The following is a 27,671-nucleotide window of genomic DNA, read 5'->3' as shown; positions in this document are numbered from 1 at the left end:
TTGTAGAGTCAGAAGTGTGAAGTATGTGATTTGAAATGTCGAATTGAAAGTATTAAAAAAAGATAAAGCAAAACCCGAACCCGAACCCGAATTAACCAGGTACCGAGTTATGTCGGGTAGGGTTCGGTAATAATTTTTATGCCAAAAACCCGAAAACCCCGACCCGATCCACATGCCCACCCATACATGGAATCCCCACATTCTTTGTCTTTGGAAATTATAGAGATCTATATATAAAAGAAAGATATTTTGAACTATGGGAGAATGAGGGATAACCCCTTAGTTATGAAAATATATATGGGGAGGTCCAATGTTTTTTTTTTTGTTCTAGTCAAAAACCCAAATTCAAATCTTAATTTGACAGACCCCCTAGACAACATAAAATACCTATTTTGCCCTTTTAGTTCTATTAAACCCTAACCACCCTTAGCCTTCTCTCTCACACCCACAACCCAACACGCCGTTACATCTCTCTTCCAAATCTCTCTCTATGACTCTCTCGCCAAAACAGAAAACTAGCATAGTGGAAAAGGCTCCGGCGGCAGCGGCGACGGAGAAGAAGCGGAAGGTAAGGACGGAGAAAGGTTAAGGGAGATCGACGACGATTATGAGGAAGGACGGCGACGGCGAGGAGGAGAACGGGATCCATATTCCGTCGCACGAGTTTCTGGCTCGGCAAATGGCGAGGACTAGAATCGCCTTCTTCTCGGTGCTGGAAGGGAGAGGGTTATTTGAAAAATTTACACATCTGGAGGAATATTCAATGGTACGAAAGGCATAGATTGAACTTTGTAGTTAGGGTTTTGTTTGATTTTCTAATCGTTGATGTTGAAATTTGTAATTAGAGTTTCCCTACATCTTGTTTTAGTTGATAGGTGGCAGTAATTAGTGTTTCCCTTGAATATTAAGTTTACATGAGATATACCTTAGTTTAACCAAGACTTTGACTTGAAGAGAAATACTTTAAGATTTTACTGAACTAGTGATGATATCATTGAGGCATATGTGTGTGAAAAAATTATCTTCTACACTTCTCAAATTGATTCTCAGCCTTGGTCGGTTAAAGGTGGGTCAATCTGTTTTTTATACTTCGTAGCGCAACCTGCTTTGTGCTCTCCCCTTCACAGCTTTCCATTCAGAATACTTTTATGGACATTAGTTTTAATCTTTTGGTTAATTCTTTGGACACTTGGCTTCTTTTCTATACATTTAAAATTGTCTGCTATTTTCTTGTTGTTCTTTTTTAATAATATATAATGTATGCCTTGAGCAGCATTTGGCAGAGAAAATCGAGAAAAGCAGAGGAAAGCAGAACGAAGCATATTGATTACCTTAAACTGATGGCACGGTAAGTAATAATTTTCTTTTTCAACCGCATTGTTCTATTCACCATTTTATATAGATTCACTTGTGAACTTTTTTGGTGGTGTAGATGAATTTTATATATATATATATATGTATATATATACATATATAGTCACATGTGGGCATGTACACGTAGTCATATATAGTCACATGTAGTAACAAAAATGAACACAACTACATGTGACTATAGTTGACTACATATGGTCATATATAGTCATATGTAGTAAGACATAACTACATGTGACTATAGTTCACCAAAGTAAATTTATCAATAAAATGTTTTTCATTGTTTTTTTGTATTTTTCATGTAATGTAATTCGAATTTTGCAGGGATTTTTTGAGTTCACCAAAGTATTTTTTGTACAACCATCATCGAATTTTGCAGTTATTTTTTGAGTTTTGGTTATAATTTTTTTTTTTGTGTGAAGCTGTGAGTTTAATTTTAGGAGTCGACTTGTACATAGAACGCGATTGTTGTGGCAAGAAATATAATAAAAAAAACTCGAAACTTGTTGCTGGTGGTGGTGCGACAAAACTGACTGTTCATCCATTTAAGGCATAGAAAAGGTAATGAATTTTAATGTGCTTCTTAATATATTGAATCACTGTTTATTGGTCCTCAAATGATTTGGTCCTAGTATATGTAGATTCGTGATGAGAATATTTTGTTGGTAATATGATATTGATATTTTATTTATCGAGAATGAAATAGTTGACTAGGTTACGTGTGTTTCAACTATTCTTTTATCTATGGTGTTCCACTTCAACTTACTTTGATCTTTGACCTTTGGTTGTACGAAGAATAATGATTAGTATACTTTGTTTGTAATTTGATTTTGATAATATAAGCTGTCTCGTATCTCTTGGAGAACAAAGTCAGGTACTTGAAGGGACAAATAAAGTCACATACATGTATATTGTCACATGTGGTCATATATATGTAGTCATATATAGTCATGTGTAGTAACATACAGTAATATATGGTGTAGTCACATATAGTAATATATAGTCACGTGTAGTAACATACAATAATATATGGTGTAGTCACATATAGTAATATATAGTTATATATAAACTATGTAGTCATGTAGTCATATGTAGTCATGTATGAGTTATGTGGGGAGTATCTATGTATACCAGTAGGTGATAGTGCGTGTGTGCACATTTAAATTTGAAGCAAAATTCGTTGTTTGTTTAACTCTTTTTCTTTTTCACAGGTCTTGATGTTTGAACTACTATGTAGTAAGTTTTTTCACAGGTCTTGGTGTTTGAACTACTATGTAGTAAGTTTTTTCACAGGTCTTGGTGTTTGAACTACTATGTAGTAAGTTTTTGCAGAGTGAATTGTGTTCGTTGTTCAAAACAAGCGGTTCTCGTGTTGACAAGTTTAGTCGTATAGATAACTGTAGTCATGTATAGTTCCATGTAGTTATATATATTTATATACAAGCTATGTGGTTTTTCTAATGTATAGTGATCTTGATGATTGTGTTTTTTTTTCACTTTTTTGTTAGGCATTAAATTATTTATAATATGAAGAATCAAAAATTTTGAATTTTTTTATTGGTATAGATGATTTTTTATATAAATAATCAACGGTTTAATTTATAATTGATCGACCATAACTTTGGGGTAAAAAACAGTACATGGCTACATATACCTATACATGACTGTGGTATACTATAGTCATGTGTAGTCAATTTCAGTACAGTAAATTAAAAATTAAAAAAAAAATTAAAAAAATTAAAAATTAAAAAAAAATTAAAAAAATTAAAAAATTAAAAAAATTAAAAAAAATAAACAAAATTAAAAAAAAATTAAAAATTAAAAATTAAAAATAATTAAAAAATTAAAAATTAAAAAAATTAAAAAAACCACAAAAAGAGGGTACATATAAAAAATATAATAATAAAATAAAAATTTATATTTTTTTATTAAAAAATCTGAAAAAATGCTAAATGCAGATCTAAAAGTGTGGAGTGCAGTTAGTTATAATGCTGAATGCAGTTGGAAAATCTGAATGCAGTTGGTTAAAATTTACAAATAAAGGCACAATTGTACTTTTGCCTCTCTAGGGGTGTATCTCAAAGAAAGAATTTTAGGGGTGGACTTATCCCTATATATTTTCCATTCTAGGGGTGTATATCAAATGGCCCCTTTGAACTATAACCCTAAACCTAAACTTAAGGGCAATATTGTTAATAAATAAATCTCTAATTAAAATTTATATTTCCTCTATTTTTGTTCTCCATAGTTTTAAAATAGTTGAAAAAATTATTTTCCTATTTTTTGGGGTAGTGCCGAATTCCCTATCCAACTAATCCCTATATTCAAGTAATTATCACTATTTTCCGGTTTATAATTAGGGGTCTTAAGATATAAGTTCCTGGTGACAAAACTAATTAGAACTAAATGACAACCTCAACTAAACATTTGCTTCACATCCTTTATTAAATTCATTCCAAAAATGCCCTTTTACTCATCTTTATTTTTTCAATTTTCACTCTACATTTTTTACGTTATTATATATAAACAATTTGTTTTCCTTATTTATAACATTTTTTTGAAACTTACGTTTTATTTTTCTTCTTTTTTTGTTAAATAATTCAGCAAATTTTAAAAATACTATGGTATACTATGGTGTACTATGGTGTACTATCGTTTTTACACTATTATTAAAAAAAAATCTACAATATTATTGAAAATTACAAAACAAAACTCGTTTTTCGTTTTTGTTAATTCAATATATATATATATATATATTTATTTATTTTTTAATATTTTATTTGTTGTAATATTATAGTAGACTGTGGTATACTACGGCCCACTATGGTCTACTAGTGTGTACTACCAAACCCTAGCAACCAACAAACACACAATCCTCGCCAACCCTAGCCGTCAAACCCTAGCCGCCAACGTCTGCATCCATCGCAACCATAGTCACCTACGAACTTTGGGAAATCCAGATTTACGATTTTGAACCCAAATCAAACAAAAAATCTTGAAGATCAAGATCAAATCTCCACCATAATTAACCACATCCCGCCGCCACAAACACAACAACCCCCGCCGCCATCTCGACCACCACAGCCCGCCGGCTTGACCACCACAGCCCGCCGCCGCCGCCTCCTCCTCCACAGCCCCGCCGCCATCCCGACCACCACAGCCCGCCGCCTAGACCACCACAATCGCCGATGCCGACTCAACCACCATAGCCCCACTCGCCGCCTCGACTACCACAACCCCTCGCCGCCATCTCAACCACCACAGCCCGCCGCTTCGACCACAGCCCGCCGCAGCCGCCTCCTCCTCCACCACAGCCCCCGCCGCCGCCCTTTCCATCACAACCCCTGGCTCGGCTACTACTGAATTAATTAGCAAGAGAGGTGTGTGGGGATGGAGAGGTGAGAGAGAGAGCGAGAAAAAAAAACGGAATTGAAAAAAGATACAGAGATCGTGTGAGAGATGGAGGAAGAGAGAGAACGTGAGAGAAATCAAAAAACGAAATAAATCTGAATTGGAGAAACGTGAATATATGTAGGTTATATAATTTAGGGTATAAGGGCAATATAGGGATAAAAAAAAATTTAGGGATGTAGCCCATATATTATTTGAAATTAAGGATTTAATTAAAAAAATGAATTTGAACTTGTCATTTAGTTCAAATTCGGTTTCGTTTGAGGGGCTCATAGCATATTAACCCTTATAATTATAATTAGCATAGAGTTTGATTAGCATAGAGTTTAAAACTGTATAACTCACTATCCAACGTTTGTATTATCCCTACTAGTATTCTTTCCCGTTCGATGCACGGGATAACACTTTTAAAGTGAGAAAGAATAATTAATTTAATACGTGACAATAACAATTATAATAAGAAATATATTATACAACAATAACAAAATTTATTAGTGATATTTAAATTACAAAAAAAACATCAACATTACATCAGCATTCATACAAATTTAATAATATAAACCTATTCAACAACAAACTATATGAATTCAATTCTCATAATATGAAATTGATTGTTAATTAAATGAATCAGTTAATAAAGAAAAAATAATAATTAAAAAAATCGATAGAGGAAAAAAAATAGGATTTTTAATTTTTATTTTAGAGATGCCATTAAAAGGAAGCTGAATAATAAAGAAAACAAATTTTATTATATAAACCTATTCAACAACAAATTATATAAACTCAATTTTCGTAATATAAAATTGACTGTTAAATAAATGAATCAATTATTAAAGGAAAAAAAATAATAAAAAAATAGTTAAAAAAATTCGTAGAGGAAAAAAACACGAAAAAAAATTTACTTTTAAGATGCCATTAAAAAAATTATTTTTAAGATCCCTAAGCCATATTTATTAATTTAACTTTATGTTTTTTTATGTAATATTATTGTGTAATTATATTATCCAGTTAATGTAGAAGTTTGACGAATCTACTTCTTTATCACCCATAATAGAGCTAATAGCACAACCCCCCCTGTGTTTTTTTCTAATTGTCAAAAAACACACTACGTTAAAACAATTAGCAAGAAGCCCCCTATGTAGTGTTTTTCAAAGCACACCGACCCTTATTTTGAAATTTGTTGTTGACTTACATGAATTCACCAAATTACCCCATGAAAGAAATACTAAAAAAAAGAGAAATACAAGGAAATAAAAAAAACGCAAAGCATTTGCAGCAAAACCCATAGTCTCAAAGTATCGCCGCACTACGGTGTTCATGCCTAGCATCTCGTCGCGATCAAAGTGGTGCCGTGTGGTTGGTCCGGACAACACCTGCCTTGTTTGAACTTATTTCGAGCCAGACCACAACCTTTATATGTCGCCGGAATCGAAGTTGTACGTTTCGATTTGGCCGGAAAATGTATGCCCCCGTTAAATCTACATTGAACCAGCCCCCATAGCCAAAAATAACTTACTTTGGTATTGAGGAGGGAGATGGACTGGCGCGCGGGAAGAGGGGTTCAAGAACTTGGCGGTGGAGGATAAGGGGAATTAGCCTTTGTAACGAAGGGTGTCAGTAGCAAGGATAGCGGAGGAGGTAGCTGGTGGAAGGAAAGGGGTGGGGCGAAGGCGTTGGTGGTGGTGATTCAATGGGGAAGAAGAATTTTTTGGGGAAGACGTTCTTCTCTTTCTGTTCTTCAACTTTTGGTGATTTATGCATTGTTTGATGATGAAGATGGCAGCATACAATGACGATGTGGAGCAGATTGAAGAAGAGGGCTTTTTCGAAAATTATAAGGACTGAATTGAAAATTCTGAAAATTTTAATTTTGGGCTTATTAAATCCCGGGTTGAAACTATAATTTTCAAAATTTTGAAATTTAAGGGAATGTTTGACTTTTCGTGTCCAAAAACATACTCCAGCCGCACAATCCGTGTTTGGGCATCACCAAAAACTCTAAATTTTTCACCTTTGACTAAGTTTCATAGGGGGTCTTTGCTAATTCTTTTAAAACATTGGTTTTTTTGGCAATTCGAAATTACACAAGGGTAGTTCTTGCATAAAACCCCCCATAACAGGCTCAGTAAATTTTCTGTAAATCAATGATGTCATTAAATCTCAAAAGTTTATTAGGGGCAACATTACTTTTAGTAATAAGATAGGTGGATTAGCGACAAAAAAAATCCGGATACAATGATTTATTAAACTTTATTATATTAAATGAAATGAAATAATTAAAATAAATTAATGACAATTATGACTGTCAAATGAGGGGGAAAAATTTTCTTGTGTTTACCAGGAGCAACTTTACTTTTATTAATAAGATACGTGGATTTGGGGTAAAAGTTATCCGGATACTTAATTTATTTATTAAACTTTATTATATTAAATGAAATGAAAAAATAAAAATAAATAAATGACAATCATAACTATCAAATTCTTCTAAAAGTTTCCTAGAATAAAAGTTTCCTAGCAACGTTATTTTTATTAATAAGATACGTGAATTTGGGCTCAAAAAATCCGGATACTTAATGTATTTATTAAAATTGATTATATTAAATAAAACTAAATAATAAAATTAAATAATAAAAATAAATTATTAAATAAATAAATGACTATTATAACTATCAAATGAGTGAGAAAAGTTTCCTTGGGTTTACCAAGAGCAACCTAACTTTTATCAATAATAAGATACGTGGATTTGGGGTCAAAAAATCAAGATACTTAATGGATTTATTAAACATGATTATATTAAATGAAATAAAATAATAAAAATAAATAATAAAATAAATTACAATTATAACTATCAAATGAGCCGGAAAAGTTTCATAGGGTTTAACAAAAGCAACGTTACCCCTTAATAATAGGATACGTGAATTTGGGGTCAAAAAATCCGGATACTTAATGTATTTATTAAACTTGATTATATTAAAGGAAATGAAATAATAAAAACATATTAAATAAATACATGACAATCATAACTATCAAATGAGCGGGAAAAGTTAGGGTTTACTAAATATCAACCTTACTTTTATCAATAAGATACGTGGATTTGAGGTCAAAACATCCGGATACTTAATAGATTTATTAAACATGATTGTATTAAATGAAATGAAATAAAAAATAAATAACTAAATAAATAAATCATAATCATAATTATCAAATGAGCCGGAAAAGTTTCTTAAGGTTTATGAGGAGCAATGTTACTTTTATTAATAAGATACATGGATTTGAGGTTAAAAAATCCGGATACTTAATGTATTTATTAAACTTGATTATACTAAACGAAATGAAATAATAAAAATAAATAACTAAATAAATAAATGACAATCATAACTATCAAATGAGCGGGAAAAGTTTTCTAGAGTTTATAGGGACAACCTTAATTTCATAATGGATTTATTAAACATGATTATATTAAATGAAATGAAATAATAAAATTATTAAATAAATACATTATAATCGATATCATAACCGTCAAATGATCCGGAAAAGTTTCTTAGGATTTATGAGGAGCAATGTTTCTTTTATTAATTAGATACGTGGATTTTGGGTCAAAAAATCCAGATACTTAATATATTTATGAAACTTGATTATATTAAGGGCACTTTACAAATAAGCCCATCAATGTGCACTTATTCATAAAGAGATCTAGACAATAAACTCTTTTACAAAAAAATCCACACATGGTCCACAGGTTTGTAAAAGACTAAAAAAGCCCCTCATACTTTAATATGCTCAAATTTCATCCTTTGATTTAATCTAACCTCAATTTGACCCCAAATTTCATAAATTATTCAATTTTGATCCAAAACACATTTTTATGGACAATTTCGTCCGTCACCGCCAGTCTCCAGCGTTGACTTTTTTTTTTCATAATTTTTCCGCCACCAGTTTGCGGCGTTGACATTTTCGATTTTTTTTAACTTCTTTTTTTTCCACTTTAAATATCAATATTGCTGTGATTGACAGTAATATTAACTATATTACTTTTAAACACAGTAAAATTAACTATACAACAGTTTAACACAATAATATTGTTATGTTAATCTCTAGCACAGTAATATTAACACAACAAAATCATTAATATTGTGTAATAGAGTAATGTTAATATGTTGACCGTTCAACAAATGTAAGCATCATAAAAAGCCAAAGTAATTAATATTACTGTGAGTGAGAGTAATATTACTGTCAACCACATTAATATTACAATAATAGACAGTAATATTATTACATTAATCTGTGAATAACTCTAACAAAAGAAAAAAAAACCCAAAAAAAGTAATAATATTGATGTGGTTGACAGTAATATTACTATAACAACAGTAATATTACCGTCAACCACAGTAATATTATTGTATTTACAGTAATATTACAATAATAGACAGTAATATTATTACGTTACTCCGTGAATAACTCAAACAAAACAAAAAAACCCAAAAAAATAATTATATTGATGTGGTTGACAGTAATATTATTGTGTTTACAGTTATTTTAATGTTAATGACAATAATATAATTACGTTGACTTGTCAACAAATCAAACAAAAAAAAATTAATAATAAATAATAATACTGTAATTGACTCTAATTGTACTGTCAACGGCAGTACAATTACATAAATGTATTGTCAACGGCAGTACAATTACGTTAATGTATTGTCAATGACAGTATAATTACGTTAGTTTACTGTCAGTGAAAGTATAATTATCGTTAATGACAACACAATTACAGTCAACGTTTAGCGGCGGGCGTAAAAAAAAACACCAAAAAAAGTCAACACCGGAATACAGCGGTGGAAAAAACAGACCAGAAAGCAAAAAAAAAAAAAAAAAAAGTCAACGCCAAAATCCGGCGGCAAAAATATATTTTTTGAAAAAAACAAATTTAGAAAAACAAAATGTCAAAATTGGATTTTTGTGGTCAAAATTGATTAAATTGGGGTTACAATTTAAAATTCGGTGTAAATGGTTGGGGGTAATTTTGTAATATACATGAATTTTCCTTTATTTATAATAAATATTAAACGGATGCGTTTATTGGTGAAACAAATATATCCCCTAAACCTAGAATAATAAAGATACTTGGTTATAGACTTATGCACAAAAACCCCTTATATTAAATGAAATGAAATAATAAAAATAAATAATTAAATAAATAAATGACAATCATAACAATCAAATGAGTGAGAAATTTTTTCTAGAGTTTACTAGGGACAACCGTACTTTTATTAATAGGATACGTGGATTTGAATGTATTTATTAAACTTTATTATACTAAATGAAATGAAATGCTAAAAATAAATAAATGACACGTATAACTATTAAATGAGAGGAAAAAGTTTCTTAGGATTTACCAGGAACAACCTTACTTTTATTAATAAGATACGTGGATTTGGGGTCGACAAGTCCGGATACTTAATGTATTTTTTAAACTTGATTATATTATATGAAATGAAAAATAATAAAGATAAATAATTAAATAAATAAATGACAATTATAACTATCAAATGAGCATAAAAAGTTTCCAAATTTATCAGGAGCAACCTTACTTTTATTAATAACATAAATAATTTCTTTATCTTTTTATTATTTTTGGTTTCTCGACGAACATTTTTTTTTTCTCGTTCCTTTTGAATTTTTCCTTGTCTTTTCTTTTTGATTTTAGTTTTTTTTCTAACTCTAACCGTCCGCTACCCACGTGACTCCTCATGGTAGAACCCATGATCTCAACCCCATTACAAACTGTATAATATTAAACCTGATGGAGAACTGCAGTCCAATTCATAATTTATTTTGTATGTCCCACTTCTTGCTGACATCAAAAAGTTCCCATAATTTTTTTTTCTCCTCTTCTTCCTCACCAAGAATTTTCAAGGTACGCAATTGTTTTCCACAGATAAATAATACAAATATTTATTTAATTTTTTTGCATCACATGTGGTAAATTTCACAGCACATAATAATTGCATGCTAATGATGTTCTTTATTTTATTTTATTTGTACAAACCAGGCATAATTGAAGACACTGACTCCCCATAATGTCCATCTCTTTAACCATGGTATTTGTCGTTTTCATAAACCTATTATGCCATTTATTTTTTATTTTGTAGAATCGTTACGTTTTGTGTCTTCACGAGTCACCGTCTGTTAATGTTGGAGGCACAACAATTGTATTGACATTATTCTTATTGTTTCACAAATTGGTGTTCCAATGTCTTTGAGAGAAACGTCGTGTTGAATTTGATTTCACCGCAGCACAATCTAACAATGTATTTGTGAAAGAAGAATCTAAATCAAACTTATCACGTAGTTCAACCTATAGTAAGGAAATTTCACCGAAAGAGTTCTTTTTAAGCTACATATATTGTGACCAGTGTCTGGAGCGTGTGAGAACGTCCGACTTGGTCTGTTGCGCTGGTGTTAAAGTGTATATTTTTACACAGTATCGTACCTTTTTATTTGAGATTTTGGTGCGTTTTAACGATAATTGGTGCTTAAAAAGTTGATTTATTGTATTTTAGGTACAAATTGAAGAATTGGAAAAGTATGGGGTAAAACTGCAATTTTGGAGAAAATATGGGCCAAAAGTGAAAAAGTCAAAATTCTGTAGATTTAAAGCCCGGACGGCCGTCCCTGTTTTAGTTCAAAATATGGGACGACCGTCCGAGATCACGAGGAGACGCAGTAAAGGAATTTTAATTGCACAAGGAAACTGCCCTCTTACCCAAGTTTTCCACCCTATATAAGACCAAACCAAGCACACAATTGGGGATCCATCTTTTACGCAATTTCAAGAGCAACAAAGCAATAACGACGAAGAATTCGAATACTCCAAGCATAGATTTATCGTCTATGATTTATTTTATTTGCGTTTTTACTTTAATCATGAGTAGCTAATTTTCTTATTTCTAGGATTTTATGTTGAACCTTATGTGGGACTTATGAACCCTTTTCTATGATTTTATGCAAGTTTTATTTCCGGATTATTTCTTCTACTTGTTTTATTAAGTGCATGAACTTGATGACCTTATGTGCTTTTATGTTATTGTTAATCGCATGAATCGGAAGAGCGGGTTATTAATTAGAACTGTGGTAGAAGAGCTTTTGTGGTATTAACATAGGAATATAGTTAATCTCTTAGGTATCCATTATTGAGATTTATGCTTAATGTTGTGTTCTAGAATTAATTGCGTAGGAATAAAGTAACTGAATCTAGAATATTAGAATCGTAATACACGCAGAAGCGGGTTATGATTAACTTAGCATCTCAGGTTAATAATCCGAGTTAATTACTTGCAAAATTAAAAGAATTGGGGGAGTAATAATCACATGGGGGGAAATAAAATCCTAGGCTTGTTTTCTCTGATTAATCTTCGTGTTAATTGCTTTCGTTATTTTTATTTTTTTAATTTGCTTTAATTAGTTTAGTTAATTTAGTTAATTATCTCTAAATTCGACTGTGTAGGGTGAGCTTGATAACAATTGGTAGGATTTAACGTCTAGAATTAAATAATTAAATATTATTTGTGGGATCGATACTTGGACTTAAAAGTCCACTTTATTACTTGTACGATACGTGCACTTGCGTGTAGGTATTACACCCAACAGCTGCACGCATTATAATCTCACTACAATGCATCGAGAATGTGTACAAGTAATGGTGGCGGATCAATACAAATTTGATTTTGATAATCCTAGTTGGGGTTGGGTAATTTGTGCAACTAGACTTGCTCTTTTTTATAGATTGTTTGCTGATTGAAACATATATACTGTCGTACATTTGAAGTATGTTTTCTTATTGTAATATTAAATTAACGATGTAAAAAGTTTGATTAATGCAAGTATTAGGTTTTTTTTATTGTAATACTTGATCACCGATGTAAAAAGTTTGATAATGCAATTTAATGTTTTAACATAATTACATATGTCGTTTGCATTGGTTTTGCGTTTATATGCAATTCTACTATGTTCAAGTTTAATATTTAATGATCTCTAATTAAATAGTTTCGATTTTTTAGGTTGTCATATCTTCATTAAACACTAAACTCTTTGTTTCTTTGTTTTTTGTGTTGTTTCAGTTATGTGCTATCACATGTTAACAATAAACTATTATTCAAATTCTAAAATTGATTCTGTTTTTCAGAGAATGATTAATTGTAAGGGCTATATGCCAAACACCCTTCATTGGGATTTTAATTATTGATAAATCTTTTATTTATGAATGATATTTGAGATAAATCTAATGGGCCTGAAAAACCATATATGCCCCCACTAACTATTAATTAGTATAATTATTTAATTTAAACAAAAATTATATCCATAATCTACACCCAAATCTTCTCCAAAAATTATTCCTCACGCCAATTCAGTTTTTTTTCTTTTCTTCTTTATTTTGTTTAATCGTTTTCTTTATTTTGATTTAAAAGAAAATTTATAATTAGTTTTTTTTTTTAATTTTGGTTTTTATTTTAATTTTTTTTTCTTATTTATATTTTTTATGTTTTTTTGTTTTAATTTTAAAAAATGGTTTTATTTTTATTTTTGTTTTTTTTCATGGTTTTTTTTTTCTTAGTTTCGAATTTTTTTAAAAATGGTTTTTTTTTTTTTCTTTCCAGCTTTTTTAAATGAAAACCACTCTATATAAACATGAAAAATCACTCTGTATAAACAACTATATAAACATGAAAACCACTATGTATAAAAACTGCTATATAAACATGAAACCACTATGTATACACAGCTATATAAATATAAAATCACTCTGTATAAACAACTATATAAACATGAAAACCACTCCGTATAAAAACAGCTCTATAAACATAAAAACCACTATGTATACACAACTATATAAATATAAAAACCAATCTCTATAAACAACTATATAAACAAGAAAACCACTCTTTATATTTTCGAAAACCACTATGAAATTATCGAAAACCACTATGACATTACCGTAAAATTCACTATGACATTAAAGCAATGCACATTAATATTGATGTAATTCACTACAAACTTATCGAAATCTACGTAATTCACAACGAATTAAAGTAATCGACTAAAAACACAACAAAAAGTTAACAGAAAAATTCGGAGAATATAGCGATAAATGGATTAGCCAGACAACACCAGCAGCCGACCCGGCCGACCCGGCAGCATTGGCACAAGAAGTAGTAGCCCGGTTATCTCTGTAACTTAAATTATCTCCATCCAACGTAATTCCACTGCACGGGTTCTTTTTACTGCAGTCTAATTTCACTACAACTTGTGTAGCTGATGTTCGTATATCTTCATATGCCACGTCACTTATCTTCACCCCGACCCCTGTAATAACAAAAACAATAATCCAACAACAACTACTGTTAATTAATATTAGGGATAATTAGCAAGACCCCCCATCTAGGTAAATGAGTTAAGAAAACCCCCCCTCCCAAAAATAATTAGAGAAAACCCCCTTAGTTAGTATTCCACCAAATATTATTTTTAAAATTCCAAATCTACCCTTATTTGTCAATGTATTATTTTGAAACCCTAATTTCTCTCATATTTTTTTTCAGCATCGCCCCTTACCACCACCATTATCTCTCCCCGCCGTCCACCATCTATGCCCATCACCACCACCACTACCTCTCCCGGAAGCTGCGATAGTGACGCCGGGATGGCACCGGCAAAATCGTTGTTCGACAAGTCGAGCGATGTTAGGGTTTGGAGGCGGCTGAGGAACGAAGGGATGTTGCCGGAGAGATGATTGAATCTCAGGTCGAGATATTTGAGATGAGAGAGTTTGGTGATCTCTTTCGGGATTTCTCCGGTGAGATTCGTCGAGTGGAGGTACAGTTCTTCGAGGTATTCGAGGTCGGAAACGGCGGCCGGGATCGGAAGGTGGTTGAGATCGGCGAGTATTAGGTTAAAGAGGATGATACGGTTGGCGGCGCCGCCGCATCAGACGATGTTGTCCCAGTCGCAGCAGTCGACAAGTGGGTCCCAGTCCCATCATGAGATGAGGTTGCTGTTGGGAGGAGTGTTGAGGTCTTTCTTGATTTGTAGGACGGCTTTTTTGTCATTTGGGTGGCACCTCTCTGAAAATGCAGTGTTGGAGAGAAAAAAGAGGATGAATATGGAACAACGGAAGTAGTTCATGGCCATGGCTGAATAATTTGGATTTTTTTTTGTTTTTTTTGTGTAAAATGGAAATTGAGATGGAATACTGTTCGGACAAGAAGAGAGGAAGAAAAAGTCGGCAGGACCTTGGGGCCCGGACGCGCCGCCGACGATGAACCATGTGAAGGCGGAGAGGCAGAGGAGGGGAGAAGCTGAACCACCGGTTCTACGCACTCAGATCTGTGGTACCCAACGTTTCTCGGATGGACAAGGCTTCACTTCTATTTTGCGTCAACAATATAATGATTGAGGATGTTGTCGTTACTCAAGACTGATGTTGCTTCATTGGTGGAGCTGAACATGCTCAAAACCCGATGGGTCCGGCCATTACAGGAGCTCTGGGTGGTGTGGTGACGATGGGGAGGCTGTTTTTGGGTTTTTTTTGGATAGGACGGAGGACGGCGCGTGCAGAGAATTTCGCGCAGGTTGTTACCTTAATCGACTATGTACATGTTCATAGTCGATTACGCTAATCGACTATGCTCTGGTAGTCGATTAAGGTTCACCGACTCCAATTTTTTTTATTTTTTTTGGATTTTTTGTTTATTGCTTTCAATTGTATAAATCATTCATAATATTTGTATATTTTTTTGTTTTTGTTATATATAGTTGATTTTGTATTTTTTTCGCAGTTGTGATTTGTTATTTTTAGTAGTAGATTCTTAATCGACTATGCTTCACATCAAAGTCGATTACTATAACTGATATAAAACAAAAATTAAAAACAAAAAAAAATAAATAATTAAATAATTTCCTTAATCGACTATGAAGCATAGTCGATTAAGAAAAAAATGGGGAAAAAAAAAAAAGAAAAATCGCTGAGCGTGACCCAGTGATAATGTGGCGGGTGGGGGCAAAGCTGGAAAGCATAATGGCTGAAAATGGGTGTGGACTTTTCTCAAATGGACTAAAATATTTTGGGCCTCCCTCAATTAAAAAAATAATGAGGGGGTTTTCTCAAAGAGCCCCTTAATATTAATATTCAAAAAAATTTAGTTGCTTTTAACTTTTTTATATACCTTTTTTTTTAGTAGATTAATTTTTTTTTTTTCTTTATATACCTGAGTAGGACAATTTTGGTGGTCGGGCCCCGCGGAGATGAAGTCGTCTCCGGTGCCGATGTGCGTGTTCATCACGGTAACTTCTGACGACTGCTGTATGTGGATGCCGTCGGTGTTAGGGCTGTTCGCCGGAGCTGAGATTTTCATATTAACCATTTTCACTTTCTTGCATCCGTCGACAAGAATATGAAACTTCTGGCTGTTCAACGAGGCTAATCCATTTATCGCTATATTCTTCGAATAGTAGAACGCCAACGACTACAGTAAAAAAAGGCATAAGAGGGGCTGTGATGACCCTGATGAGGAATTGAATCTCCGTCGCGGGGCTATGTTGACCTAGATTACGTTGAACCGGTTTCTCTGTAATTAAGGGGCGCAATCGTGGAATTATATGAGGATGTGTTGTTACGATATAATGGGAAAAGATATTACAAATCTTTTTTAATTTTTTTTTTATTTCCAATTATAAAAGGGGAAACTACAGATAAATACCTAATCCAAAACACAAAACACAGATCAGTCCCTAGGTAGTTTATCCAAGCAAATCAGTCCCTACTCACGCGTCTAATATGCAGATCAGTCCCTAATGTGATATTTTATTATATTCTCTTTCTTCTTTTTCACTCTCACCATTTTCTCTCTCTTCATCTTCTCTTTCTTTATTCTCTTTCTTTCTTTCTATCTGCTCTATTTCTTGTCTCTTTCTCTCCTCTGGTTTTCTCTTTTTCTGACGAAAAAATCACTGTAAAACCCACCCACCCCACAATGGCTACAAATGATGTACCTAATGATGTTCCCACTGTGATTCTTGGAAGTTGTCGATACAAAGATCAACTTCACATTATTTCCATCAAAAGTAATTCGACCTTAATGGAGATATATGGTGCTATTATCAACAAGTGGAATCATATGCATCCAGATGCACTGATCCTCCAATACTTGGCTCCTCGGGAAAGATTGTATGTGAAATTGGGTAGTGATGAAGATGTGGAGAATATGGTTGCATTGCATCTGATAATGAAGATGAGTGTGGTCGACATTGTCGTGATCTGCAAAGATGAAGCTAATTCGCGTGGAAAGAAGGTTCGCACCGATGGCTGGTAGGTCTCCATCATTTTATGTACTGCTGAAATTCATTTCTTTATGGTTGTTAATTATTGTGTGATACATAGTATAGAATATGACACGTAATAGTATCATGCTAATATAATTGTGGTATGGACGTATGGTACTTATAGTACGTAATGGTTCTTCGTATAGTATGGGTGATAGGTAAATTTGGTACTGTTTGTACTTTATCATTATGTGATTTGTACTATGTTGATTAAAACTTTGTACTATGTTTCAATTTGCACTATGCTTTTTCTATTTCTATTTTGTACTATGTATTATGTACTCTGTTCATTGATGGTTTATTATTTTCAGTCTAATGATACTATTTTTATTTACACATGGTACCGGTATTAGATATGAGATATGATGGTATGCCTGTTGTTGGTTGATGGTTTATCATTTTAAGTCTAATGGTACTATTTTTATTTACACATGGTATTAGATATGCGATATGATGGTATGCCTATTGTTGCTTGATGGCATATCATTTGCAGTATAAAGGTACTGATTTTATTTACGCATGGTATTATCTATGGGATATGCTGGTATGTCTTATGTTGGTTGATGGTTTATCATTGTCGGTATAAATGTACTGATTTTATTTACCCATAGTATTATCTATGAGATAGGATGGTATGACTTACTCAATTTATGGCCGTTACAAACTAATATAGACGTTGCTTATTTTCAAAAGTAATCAAGTCGTAATAAGAGCATAAATGACACATAGGCTCATTTGTTTCTCATTCATGGCTTCTTCGAGTAGCACCACTCAAATGAGTGGGTTAAAATACAAAAAATGGAAATGCAAGCGTCTTGATTGTGGGAAGAAAACAATAATCATGATTTCAGAAACTATTTCGAATCCCGGAAGGTTATTTTACTGTTGCCCACACCATGGCTACTCCCATTGGTGTGAACCATTTGAAGTTGGGCAAACGTTTTCCCACAACAACTCAAATCGTGAAGAAAATGAAGTTACAAGTCGTCGATGAACCAAGTCCATCAAGAAAGTGAAGTGAAGAATTGCAATTCCAAAGGTGGAGTAGTTCAGAGTTTGATAGTGTTGAATCTAGTAATATTTGCAGTCTACATGCTATGTAAAACCTATGTACTGTTGTTTAATTAGTGAACATAAGAGTACGGTAAAGTTAGGGTTATTCGTGAATATAGTATACTATGTTCACCAAATAAGTACAATGTATAAGCTGGTAAAGTTCGGGTTATTCGTGAATATAGTACGCTTTGTTCACCAAATAAGTACAATGTATAAGCTGGTAAGGTTCAGGTTATTCGTCAATATAGTACGCTTTGTTCACCAAATAAGTACAATGTACAAGCTGGTAAAGTTCGGGTTGTTCGGCAATAGAGTACGCTTTGTTCATCAAATAAGTATAATGTAAAAACCGATAAAGTTCGGGTTATTCGTGAATATAGTACGCTTTGTTCACCAAGTAAGTTTAATGTATATACTGGTAAAGTTCGGGTTGTACGTGCATATAATACGCATAGTTCATCAAGTAAGTACAATGTATAAACTGGTAAAGTTATGGTTATTCATGAATAGTACGCTTTGTTCATCAAGTAAGTACAATGAATACACATGTGAAGTACAAGTTATTCGTGAATATAGTATGCTTTGTTCATTGATAATGTATATGTTTGCCATTCATATAGTATTGTTACACTTTATATATTATTGTGGGGTCAATGCATCCATATAATCCAATTTTAAGACACAATTCTTCATTTAAAGACTATTAGAAGTGAATAGAGACAATGTGGAAGTCGATCAATATCGATTATGGTAATATTTGAGGAAAATATTAGCTTTACACTTGAGCATTTTACACTTATATGAGTATCTTGTACAGTATATGAGTATCATGTATGAAATTCAACATATTTATGGGTTCTTGTATTCCAAACGCAACAATAATGATCACCTACCCTAGAATAATCATCTAAAACATAATTTATGCATCTCCCATACTTATTGATCATTAAAGTGTCAATGAAATTGGTACAATTCAATTCATCACAAAATATGGTACGCTTTGTTCATCAAGTAAGTACAGGGAATACACATGTGAAGTAGAAGTTATTCGTGAATATGGTACGCTTTGTTCACTGGTAAAGTATATGTTTGCCATTCATATAGTATTGTTACACTCTATATATTATTGTGGGGCCAATGCATCCATATAATCGCACTTTAAGACACAATTCTTCATTTTAAAACTATTAAAAATGAATAGAGACAATGTGGGAGTCGATCAACATCGACTATGGTAACATTTGAAGAAAATATAAGTTTTTCGTGAATACACATCAGAAGTACAAGTTATTCATGAATATAGTACGCTTTGTTCATCAAGTAAGTACAAGTCTAGTGAGGACAAGGTATCTTCGAATAGATTAGAAAGTACTTGTTGCTCATTTTTATGGTATGCTTATATTCTTTATACAAACTCAATTCATCGCATAATAAAGTACCATGTGTTCAAAAGGTAAGTACAATTCATCGAAACATATAGTACGATGTATACAATGGAAAAGTACGAATAGAGCTAACCAATAGTATTATTAGCTCTACAACAAAAGGACATATTGTTTATGGCACAAAAACACATTCATCTGTTTATGAAAAAGAAAAAAACACAAAAACCCCAAACACTTACACTCCCAGATTTTTCACAATAAAGTTACATCTCTTTCATCTTTAGCTTCCACTTCTACTCCCCGATGCCTCTGAAAGATAATTGCTAGTTTAGGGCGAAGTGTTTTGATATCGCAAGTTTTTGCCTTAAACCAAATATTTGTATTGTCTACAGTATGACAATATGCCCACAAGCAGACAAACAAGCCGTAATTCATACACATAAAAGTACAATTATAACAAATACAACGTACTATAAAGTTCCACTACTAGTAATTTCGTTCAATACCACTGTTGGATATGACCCATACTACATTAGAATCAAACATTATACTTCGAGTACCCTTTGTCAATACCATTCGAATGCACTAGCAATACCATTCACATGCACTAGCAATACTATTGGGGCATATGACACGTACTACAGAACCATCAAACATTATACTTCCAGTACCCTTGTCAATACCATCCAAAGTCACTAGCAATACCATTCAAAGGCACTAGCAATACTATTGTGGCAAATGACACATACTACAGAACCATCAAACATTATACTTCCAGTACCCTGTGTCAATACCATCCAAAGTCACTAGCAATACCATTCAAGGCCACTAGCAATACTATTGTGACATATGACACATACTACAGAACCATCAAACATTATACTTCCAGTAGCCTGTGTTAATACCGTCCGAAGTCAAGAGCAATACCATTATTAGGACTAAATGCTTTCGGGACAGTACTTCGAGTACCCTGTGTCAATACCATCTAAATACACTATTAATACCATTACTGCGCATGACACATACTACGAACCAGTACGAAAAATACAGTAAGCCTCTTTTCCATATCCCATATGAAACCCTTGTTAGGACTCAAAATGTTGTGGGGACATGCTAATGTAGACACGGCCCCGGGTCGGGTCGGGTCCGGGTCCGAGTTTTGGAGGACCCGAAACCGACCCGCGGGGAGGCGGGTCCACTCGGGTCCACCCGGGTCCAGGTCAGTTCCGGGTCGGGCCGGGTCCGAACCGGATTTTGAAACTTTTTCCAAAATATGCTTGGAATGGGGTTCGAACTCTGGTTTCCTTCACATGAAAATGCCAATCCAAACCAGTGAGACATGGCCATTGTTTGTGAAATTACTTGCAAGAAATATATATAACAATAACAAATAGTGTAAAATGATTATAAAAATAATGTTTAATGGATTATTAATTATCATATTCATAATTATTAAAGAATTTTAATTAAATTATTCACAAATATAATATAATAAAAAAATTAAAATAAATTGAAAGAACTTGAGCTTAATCCATTTAAATCTTACGATTCAATTCTAATATTTGAATAAAATGTATATGTAAAAAAAAGGATTAAATCATATGATCTACAATTTAATTCTTACGATTTTTACAAATTAAACCAATTATTAAAAGAGAAACTACATCATAATATTTTGAATATAGTAGTCATATATAATATTATTTTTAAAGTAAGAAAATTAATTGAATTGAGATATAATCTATTTTTTTAAAATAAACATCATTTATATTTTTAAATAATTATCTTATGATAAAATACTCAATAATATTAATAAGTTCTTGTCAACAATTGAGGTTAATCGATTTAAATTCATTGAAATGAGTTATAATCTATTTTTTTTAAATAAACATATTATTTAATTTTTCATTCGATTTTTTCACACTGTCGATTTTAATAACAAAAGTGAGTTTGTATTATGTATACGCATTTGATTAAATATTGAATTGATTCAATCCTATATATTTTTCAATAGTGGAGATTATATTGATAAAGTAATTAATAATGGATGTTTTGAAGTATTGAACCGTGCTTTTATATATATATATATATATATATATATATATATATATATATATATATATATATATATATATATATATATATATATATATATATATATATATATATATATATATATATATATATATATATTTAAAGTTTACATTTGCTAATAATTTAATTAAACTTATTTACTAATAATTCATATGAAAATTAATAATTTATTTAACATATTTACATGCCAATTAAATCATTTTACCGGAGTTTTATATTATATATATTTATTGCCTAAAAATTATCAAATGTTGTGTTTGGCCCCAGTGGAAAGATTTGCCCAATCTTTCCAATTCGGTCCGAGTTCGAATCGTCTCTGACTCATTTTTGAATAAAAAAACTGTATGAACACTCGGTTCCCGGGTCGGGTCCCACGGGTAGACCCGCCGGGTGGACTCGTCTGGTCTCGGGTCTTGAAACTGGGGACTCGAAACCGACCCATGTATGGGCGGGTCCGGGTCCGGGTTGACGGTCAACGGGGCGGGGCAGGGCTGGGGCGGGGCGGGGCAGTCCACGGGTCGGGTCTGGGCCGGGTCCGGGTCAAACCCGGCCCGTGGCCGTGTCTATGCTAATGTCACTGAAAAATAATACCCAGGAGGATAGTGTTACAAAATCATGAAATTCGACAACAAATAAATGATCTTTGCAAACCCAAACAACAAAACAACAGATATGGGAGACACCGAATAAAGTCGAGGCATGATACCCATGAGTGAATATGTTCAAAATCATGCAATTCTACAACAAATAAACCTTTTTGCAAGCTTAAGCAACACCCAAAAAGGTCTGTTTCCAAGAAAATGAAAAAAATCAAACCTTGTTGTTTACCCTGCTTCACCATTGTTTAGAAATGGGTTTGTTTATTTTTATTTTTCCTTTCGTTTTAGGGTAAATTCCACTTTACCCCCTTGTACTCTGCCCAAGAACCACTTTACCCCGTCGTACTCTTAATTTCGTCGATTTACCCCCTTGTACTTGTACAATTTTCCAATACAACCCTCTTCGTCAACTTTTTTCGATTTTGACTCTGACGCCATCTGGTCAAGAGTCAAAATATTGACGTAAATATTGAGTTTTTTCGATTTTGACTCTCGAGATTAGAAAAGAGAAAGTTTCACACATTCATATATTTTTTTCTTTGGACTGGGTGGAATCGATCAATTTTTGGGTCTTGATTTTTACCAAGTTAGGGGTTCAATTTGGGGATATCTTGGAAGGGGAAGTGGTGGGAGAAGAAGAAATGACAAAATGACGCGTTATAGGCAGTGGCAATTTTGTAATTTACAGAGTTGACCAAATGGCGTTAGAGTCAAAATTGACAAAAAATTGAAGAAAAGGGTTGTATTGGGAAATTGTACAAGTACAAGGGGGTAAATCGATAAAATTGAGAGTACGAGGGGGTAAAGTGACTCTCAGTCAGAGTACGACGGGGTAAAGTGGAATTTACCCTTCGTTTTATTATTTTTCTGCGTCTTTGTTGATTCTTCATTCTTTGTCGTTTCTTCCTTCTTTGTTGTTTCTTTGTTCTTTGTTTCTTCTATGTTGCTTCTTTGTGTGGAAATGGGTATAAACTGATAACGGTGGTTTTTTTTGTGCCTTTTTAGCTTCTTTCTTATTGTTTGATTTTTGAAATGTAACGGACAAAGAGCGTGTAACACAAACGGCGCATTGGAGGTTGAAAATAAATTATGTAAAATTAGTATAAAGTAAAGGGTATTTTAGTATTTGCACATTTCATTAGGGACTGATCTGCATGTTAGGCGCGTGAGTAGGGACTGATTTGCTTGGGGAACCTACCTAGGGACTGATCTGTGTTTTGTGTTTTGGATTATGAATTTATCTGTAGTTTCCCCATCATAAAACATACGTTACTTTTAAGTTAGGGGTATAATAGTGATAATTTATTATTTAATGTTGAAATAGATTTATCTCAAAAATTCCAAAAAAAATTGTATCTATTGTAATAGACTTGTATAATGGGGGGCTTTTGACAGATAATCCCTACTTGTAATTCACTATCAAATAAATGTGAATAATTGTGACGAGAAGTGTTTCCACAATAAAAGACTTTACTACCTCATTATTATTGTTTATTGCTATATTAAATTGCTATTCGTGAACATGTATAAATGTTTAGAATTTCATGAACGTAGATCCATTTTACAAATAAAGTATAGATGATTCAAGCAGCAACAGGATAACCCGGATTAGATTTTGCTAGATTAAACACATAGATTAATGCACTTCACTGTACATTATTTTCTCTTTGGAATTAATAAGGCTGTCGCGATTCCCAATTCAGGCTGCCCCGTACCAACTCCCCAAAACGAATTATTGATGGAGGATTTATCGTCTCCATGACCCAACCCTCCAAAATTGAGAATGTAATTTCGGGACAAGAAAAGAAAGAAAGAAGAATAAAGAGGGGATTTTTGTGTAGTCGGCCCCCCTCTGTTCCTCAAAGAGACAACGGAAATATCGCCGGCGTCGGTGAAGAAGCCCATTCCATGTATGACAACGGCGCCCGCGATGGTGATAATTTGTAGGAGTGAGGCGGATGATTTGGAGTTGGGTTTAAGATGTAGGCTGTAAATATTAAGTTTGTAAGAGATCTTTATAAATTACAATTAGATCGAAAAAAAACAAATTATTTAAAATAAAACCCAATGCACTTTTAACCATCTACAAATATTATGTAACATCTCCCACACCCGACCCCACTACAAGATCGGGTTTTTATTAGTTTTTTTTTTTAACAAGATTACACAATTATTAACTTAGTCATTTTTTGCAGGATCAATTTCCTATCCACTTTCCTACTATTTAGGTGGTTTCGATGTGTAAAATCGAACCAAAACAACCGGTATTCATAAATCAAATATATATATATATATATATATATATATATATATATATATATATATATATATATATATATATATATATATATATATGATGATGATGCTAAAAATAGATCACCTTAGATAGTTGAGATTGAGGGAGCTGTGAAAGCAAAGTGGGTCACTGCTCACGTGCTAGATGGCCCTGAGATACCTGCGAACAAAGAACACGTGAACTAGGCCGGGGGTTGATCCGACAGAAACCCCTCCGACGCTCAAGTCAAACGTGCGGATAGTAGAAATAGTTGGGAGAATATGACCCCTAGTATTATTTGGATAATAGGGCCCAAACCTTACTTGAAGGTGATTGGGCCTCGGTGATAGTGGTCTTAAATATTGGGTTCGTGGCCCATTAGATAAAGAAATTGTAGGCCCATTGGGTTGGCCCAATTAGGCATATCATTAAGCCCCCCAATTTGGGCGGGATGTTTACGCACCTCGTTATGGAGTCCCTTCTCAAGCTTTTAGAGACATTCTTGCATGAAGAGAGACGTGGAAGGTTGTGAAGCCTGCAAGGGTAGTTGTTTTTAAGCGACTTTCGTATGAGGAAGATGTAGATGCAAACTTAAACAAATTTGATTTAAGGTGGATGTATACCTCAAGCGTAGAACCTTTTGAGATTCCCTATATTCCAGGTTCTGGGTATAGGGTGTCCGTCGAGGTTCTCGAGACGATATGCTCCATTGTTGACCACTTGTGTGATTTTATATGGTCCTTCCCACTTCGGGTCGAGTTTACCAATTGGGCGTGAGGCTTCGGCTCTGCGGAGAACTAAATCTCCTACTTGGAAAGAGCGAGGGCGGACTTTGGAGTTATAAACTTTCGCCATGCAACTCTGGTACATTTGCTGTCTGATGGATGCAATCTCTCTTAGCTCGTCGACGAGATCGAGGTTAGCCTTCATTGCTTCTTCATTTGCCTCTAGTGAGTAATTGATGACTCTCCAAGAGGGTTCGCCAATCTCGACGGGTGCTACAGCCTCTGTTCCAAAAGCTAGGTTAAATGGAGATTCTCCTGTTGCTGTTCGTGGGGTTGTTCGATACGCCCACAGAGCATTGGGTAATTCTTCAACCCACTTTCCCTTGGCACTTCCATGCCTTGTCTTGAGATGTTGAAGTATCGTGCGATTGGTTACTTCAGTTTGACCATTTGCTTGGGGGTTTGCAACCGAAGTGAAGAATTGCTTAATAGATAAGCCAAGGCACCAACTTGACTTTGTCTCCACAAAATTGTGTTCCATTGTCCGAAATAATGGAACGGGGAATGCCGAAGCGGCACACGATGTTCTTCCAAAGGAATTGGATGACGTCTTCTTCTCGAATGCGAGCTAAAGGTTCTGCTTCTACCCACTTCGTGAAGTAATCTACAACTACAATGAGGAACTTGCTGATACGAACCCCGTAGAACTTGTTACGAGACCCAAATACCCTATGCGGAAGCAAGATCGAAACATCCAAAAACAAAGATTCAAAGGGGTTCGTATCAGTTGGTATCAGAGCCATCTTCCTAAGAAGGTTTCGCCTATCCTTTATCTTAATTGTTGAGTCAGTCCTTTCTTTCGTGTCTTCGTTTTGTTTTGCGGTTCGTATTGGTTACCCGAGCCAACATCCAAAACAGGTGTCACCTATCTTTATTTTTTTGTTGTGTCTTCTAGTTTATCTCACATTTTCTTGAGTTGTGTCGTCTAGAGTCTTAGTGAAAAAAAAAATAAAAAAAATTCGAATTTTTGCTGTTTTTTCAATTTCTTTTCAGCCCCAAGATAGAGTTTGTCCGTGTCAAAAAAAAAAAAAAAAACAAATTCGAAATTTATCTTTTATTTGTAGTTTTTAGAGCCCAAGTTAGGTTTTATTAGTGTCAAAAAAAGAGATAAAAAAAAATATTGTTTTGATCATGTCCGAGAAGGCCGGTTATGAAGGAGAAAGAATTGAGCAGCGTAGGATGTCGCCAATGGATAAACGTTTCCAGGAACTCCAAGATCAGATGGAAGGAATCGTTACCCAACTAAAGGAACTACGCAAAGATCAACATGTTCGAGGGCCATACGTACGACGTGATGTTCACCAACCAGTTGTACCTTATCCCGATAAAGAGGTAGATCGTGATAGAAATTTTGGTGTGAACGCTACAAAATCAAGGAGGGAGAGTATGGGACGAGGGTCTGGATTCGATAGATCGAGCCGAGGATATTTTGGTCGAGAAAGAGATGGCGTAGATCAAAACCGTAGCTCAATGGAGTTGATTATACCACCCTTTCAAGGTAAGAGTGATCCCGAGGCGTATATTCAATGGGAAAGAAAGGTTGAACACGTATTCGATTGTGATTACTATTCAGAAAAGAAGAAAGTGAAGCTCGTCGTCGAAGCATTCATTCACTATGCAATTAGTTGGTGGGACCAATTTGTCTTAACTAGGCGGCGCTGTGGTGAACCACCAATTGATGATTGGGAGTCCATGAAGGCAGTTATGAGAAAGAGGTTTATTCGTGCCCATTATTATAGGGAATTGAAGATGCAAAGCATGAGGCAAGGTACTAAGTCAGAAGAACGGAGTTCGCCGAGGTGGGAATCGCAAAGGAGTTATCCAGCAAGCATGGTGAGAGAATCGTTGCAAAAGCCTAAAAGAGAGAAATCAAAAACCGAGCAGCAATTCAAGACCAAGAGAGGAGAGCGTCCGAGCAAGCAATTCGTGAACTTGTGGTCCAACATTGAGGATGATTCTACAAAGGCGAAAAAGATCATTTACGTGTCACCACCTCAGAGGAATGATAACCTTGAAATTCCCATGGAGGAAAATGTTCTAGACATCATCGAAAGCATTGGTGCAAAAATTGAAGGGATGCAAGACGATATTGTTGAGTTGCAGCCCAAGGAGGATGAAAAGTGCCAAACCGCCCCACCGCTTAAAGAAGAAATTGAAGGTTCGGATTCGAGGACGAATCCTTTTGAAGAGGTGGAGAATGATATGAGCCAGCCATGCATCGAAGTTAATGCCGAGCTAAGCAAAGTGCAAACTCTCAGTGTAAATATTGATGAGATGGCGGTGCCTAGAGAGATGCTTCATCCATTCTCTATACAGAGGT

General features: G+C 33.8%; 2 protein-coding genes and 1 long non-coding RNA gene across 3 annotated transcripts; 1 reads left to right on the top strand and 2 right to left on the bottom strand.

The window, feature by feature from the left end:
* The first annotated feature begins 394 nt into the window (after positions 1 to 394).
* Positions 395 to 2,747, top strand: LOC148771726 (uncharacterized). Its single transcript, XR_016030284.1, has 4 exons — positions 395 to 766; positions 1,274 to 1,348; positions 1,794 to 1,932; positions 2,624 to 2,747. It is a non-coding gene; the product is annotated as an uncharacterized LOC148771726 (long non-coding RNA).
* An 11,132-nt stretch (positions 2,748 to 13,879) lies between these two features.
* LOC105961529 (polygalacturonase) lies at positions 13,880 to 16,199 on the bottom strand. The gene is made up of 3 exons (XM_012985758.2): positions 16,044 to 16,199; positions 14,392 to 14,536; positions 13,880 to 14,145 (listed from the first exon to the last, which is right to left on the bottom strand). Exons 1-3 carry the CDS (start codon positions 16,197 to 16,199, stop codon positions 13,880 to 13,882), a joined length of 567 nt encoding a protein of 188 aa, XP_012841212.2.
* Positions 16,200 to 25,326: 9,127 nt separating this feature from the next.
* On the bottom strand, positions 25,327 to 25,832 carry LOC148771725 (uncharacterized). The gene is made up of 2 exons (XM_088815199.1): positions 25,435 to 25,832; positions 25,327 to 25,372 (listed from the first exon to the last, which is right to left on the bottom strand). The coding sequence occupies exons 1-2, from the start codon at positions 25,830 to 25,832 to the stop codon at positions 25,327 to 25,329; spliced, it is 444 nt and encodes a 147-aa protein (XP_088671325.1).
* Between the last annotated feature and the right edge of the window lie 1,839 nt (positions 25,833 to 27,671).

The sequence above is a fragment of the Erythranthe guttata genome, chromosome 3 (genome assembly GCF_056151865.1).
Source record: "Erythranthe guttata isolate IM_541 chromosome 3, IM_541, whole genome shotgun sequence".
NCBI lineage: Eukaryota > Viridiplantae > Streptophyta > Magnoliopsida > Lamiales > Phrymaceae > Erythranthe > Erythranthe guttata.
This window is presented reverse-complemented; position numbering and strand designations above follow the sequence as displayed.

Excerpts from the sequence above, each read along its gene's own strand:
- LOC105961529 (XM_012985758.2), bottom strand. The coding sequence starts at position 16,199 with ATGGTTAATATGAAAATCTCAGCTCCGGCGAACAGCCCTAACACCGAC. Across the intron at positions 14,537-16,043 it reads ACCAAAATTGTCCTACTCAG|CCGCCTCCAAACCCTAACAT; the intron begins GTATATAAAGAA and ends TTCGTTCCTCAG. Across the intron at positions 14,146-14,391 it reads GGGGAGAGATAATGGTGGTG|GGGTCGGGGTGAAGATAAGT; the intron begins GTAAGGGGCGAT and ends TTGTTATTACAG.
- LOC148771725 (XM_088815199.1), bottom strand. The coding sequence starts at position 25,832 with ATGGAACACAATTTTGTGGAGACAAAGTCAAGTTGGTGCCTTGGCTTA. Across the intron at positions 25,373-25,434 it reads GCATCCATCAGACAGCAAAT|GAGATTTAGTTCTCCGCAGA; the intron begins GTACCAGAGTTG and ends CTTTCCAAGTAG.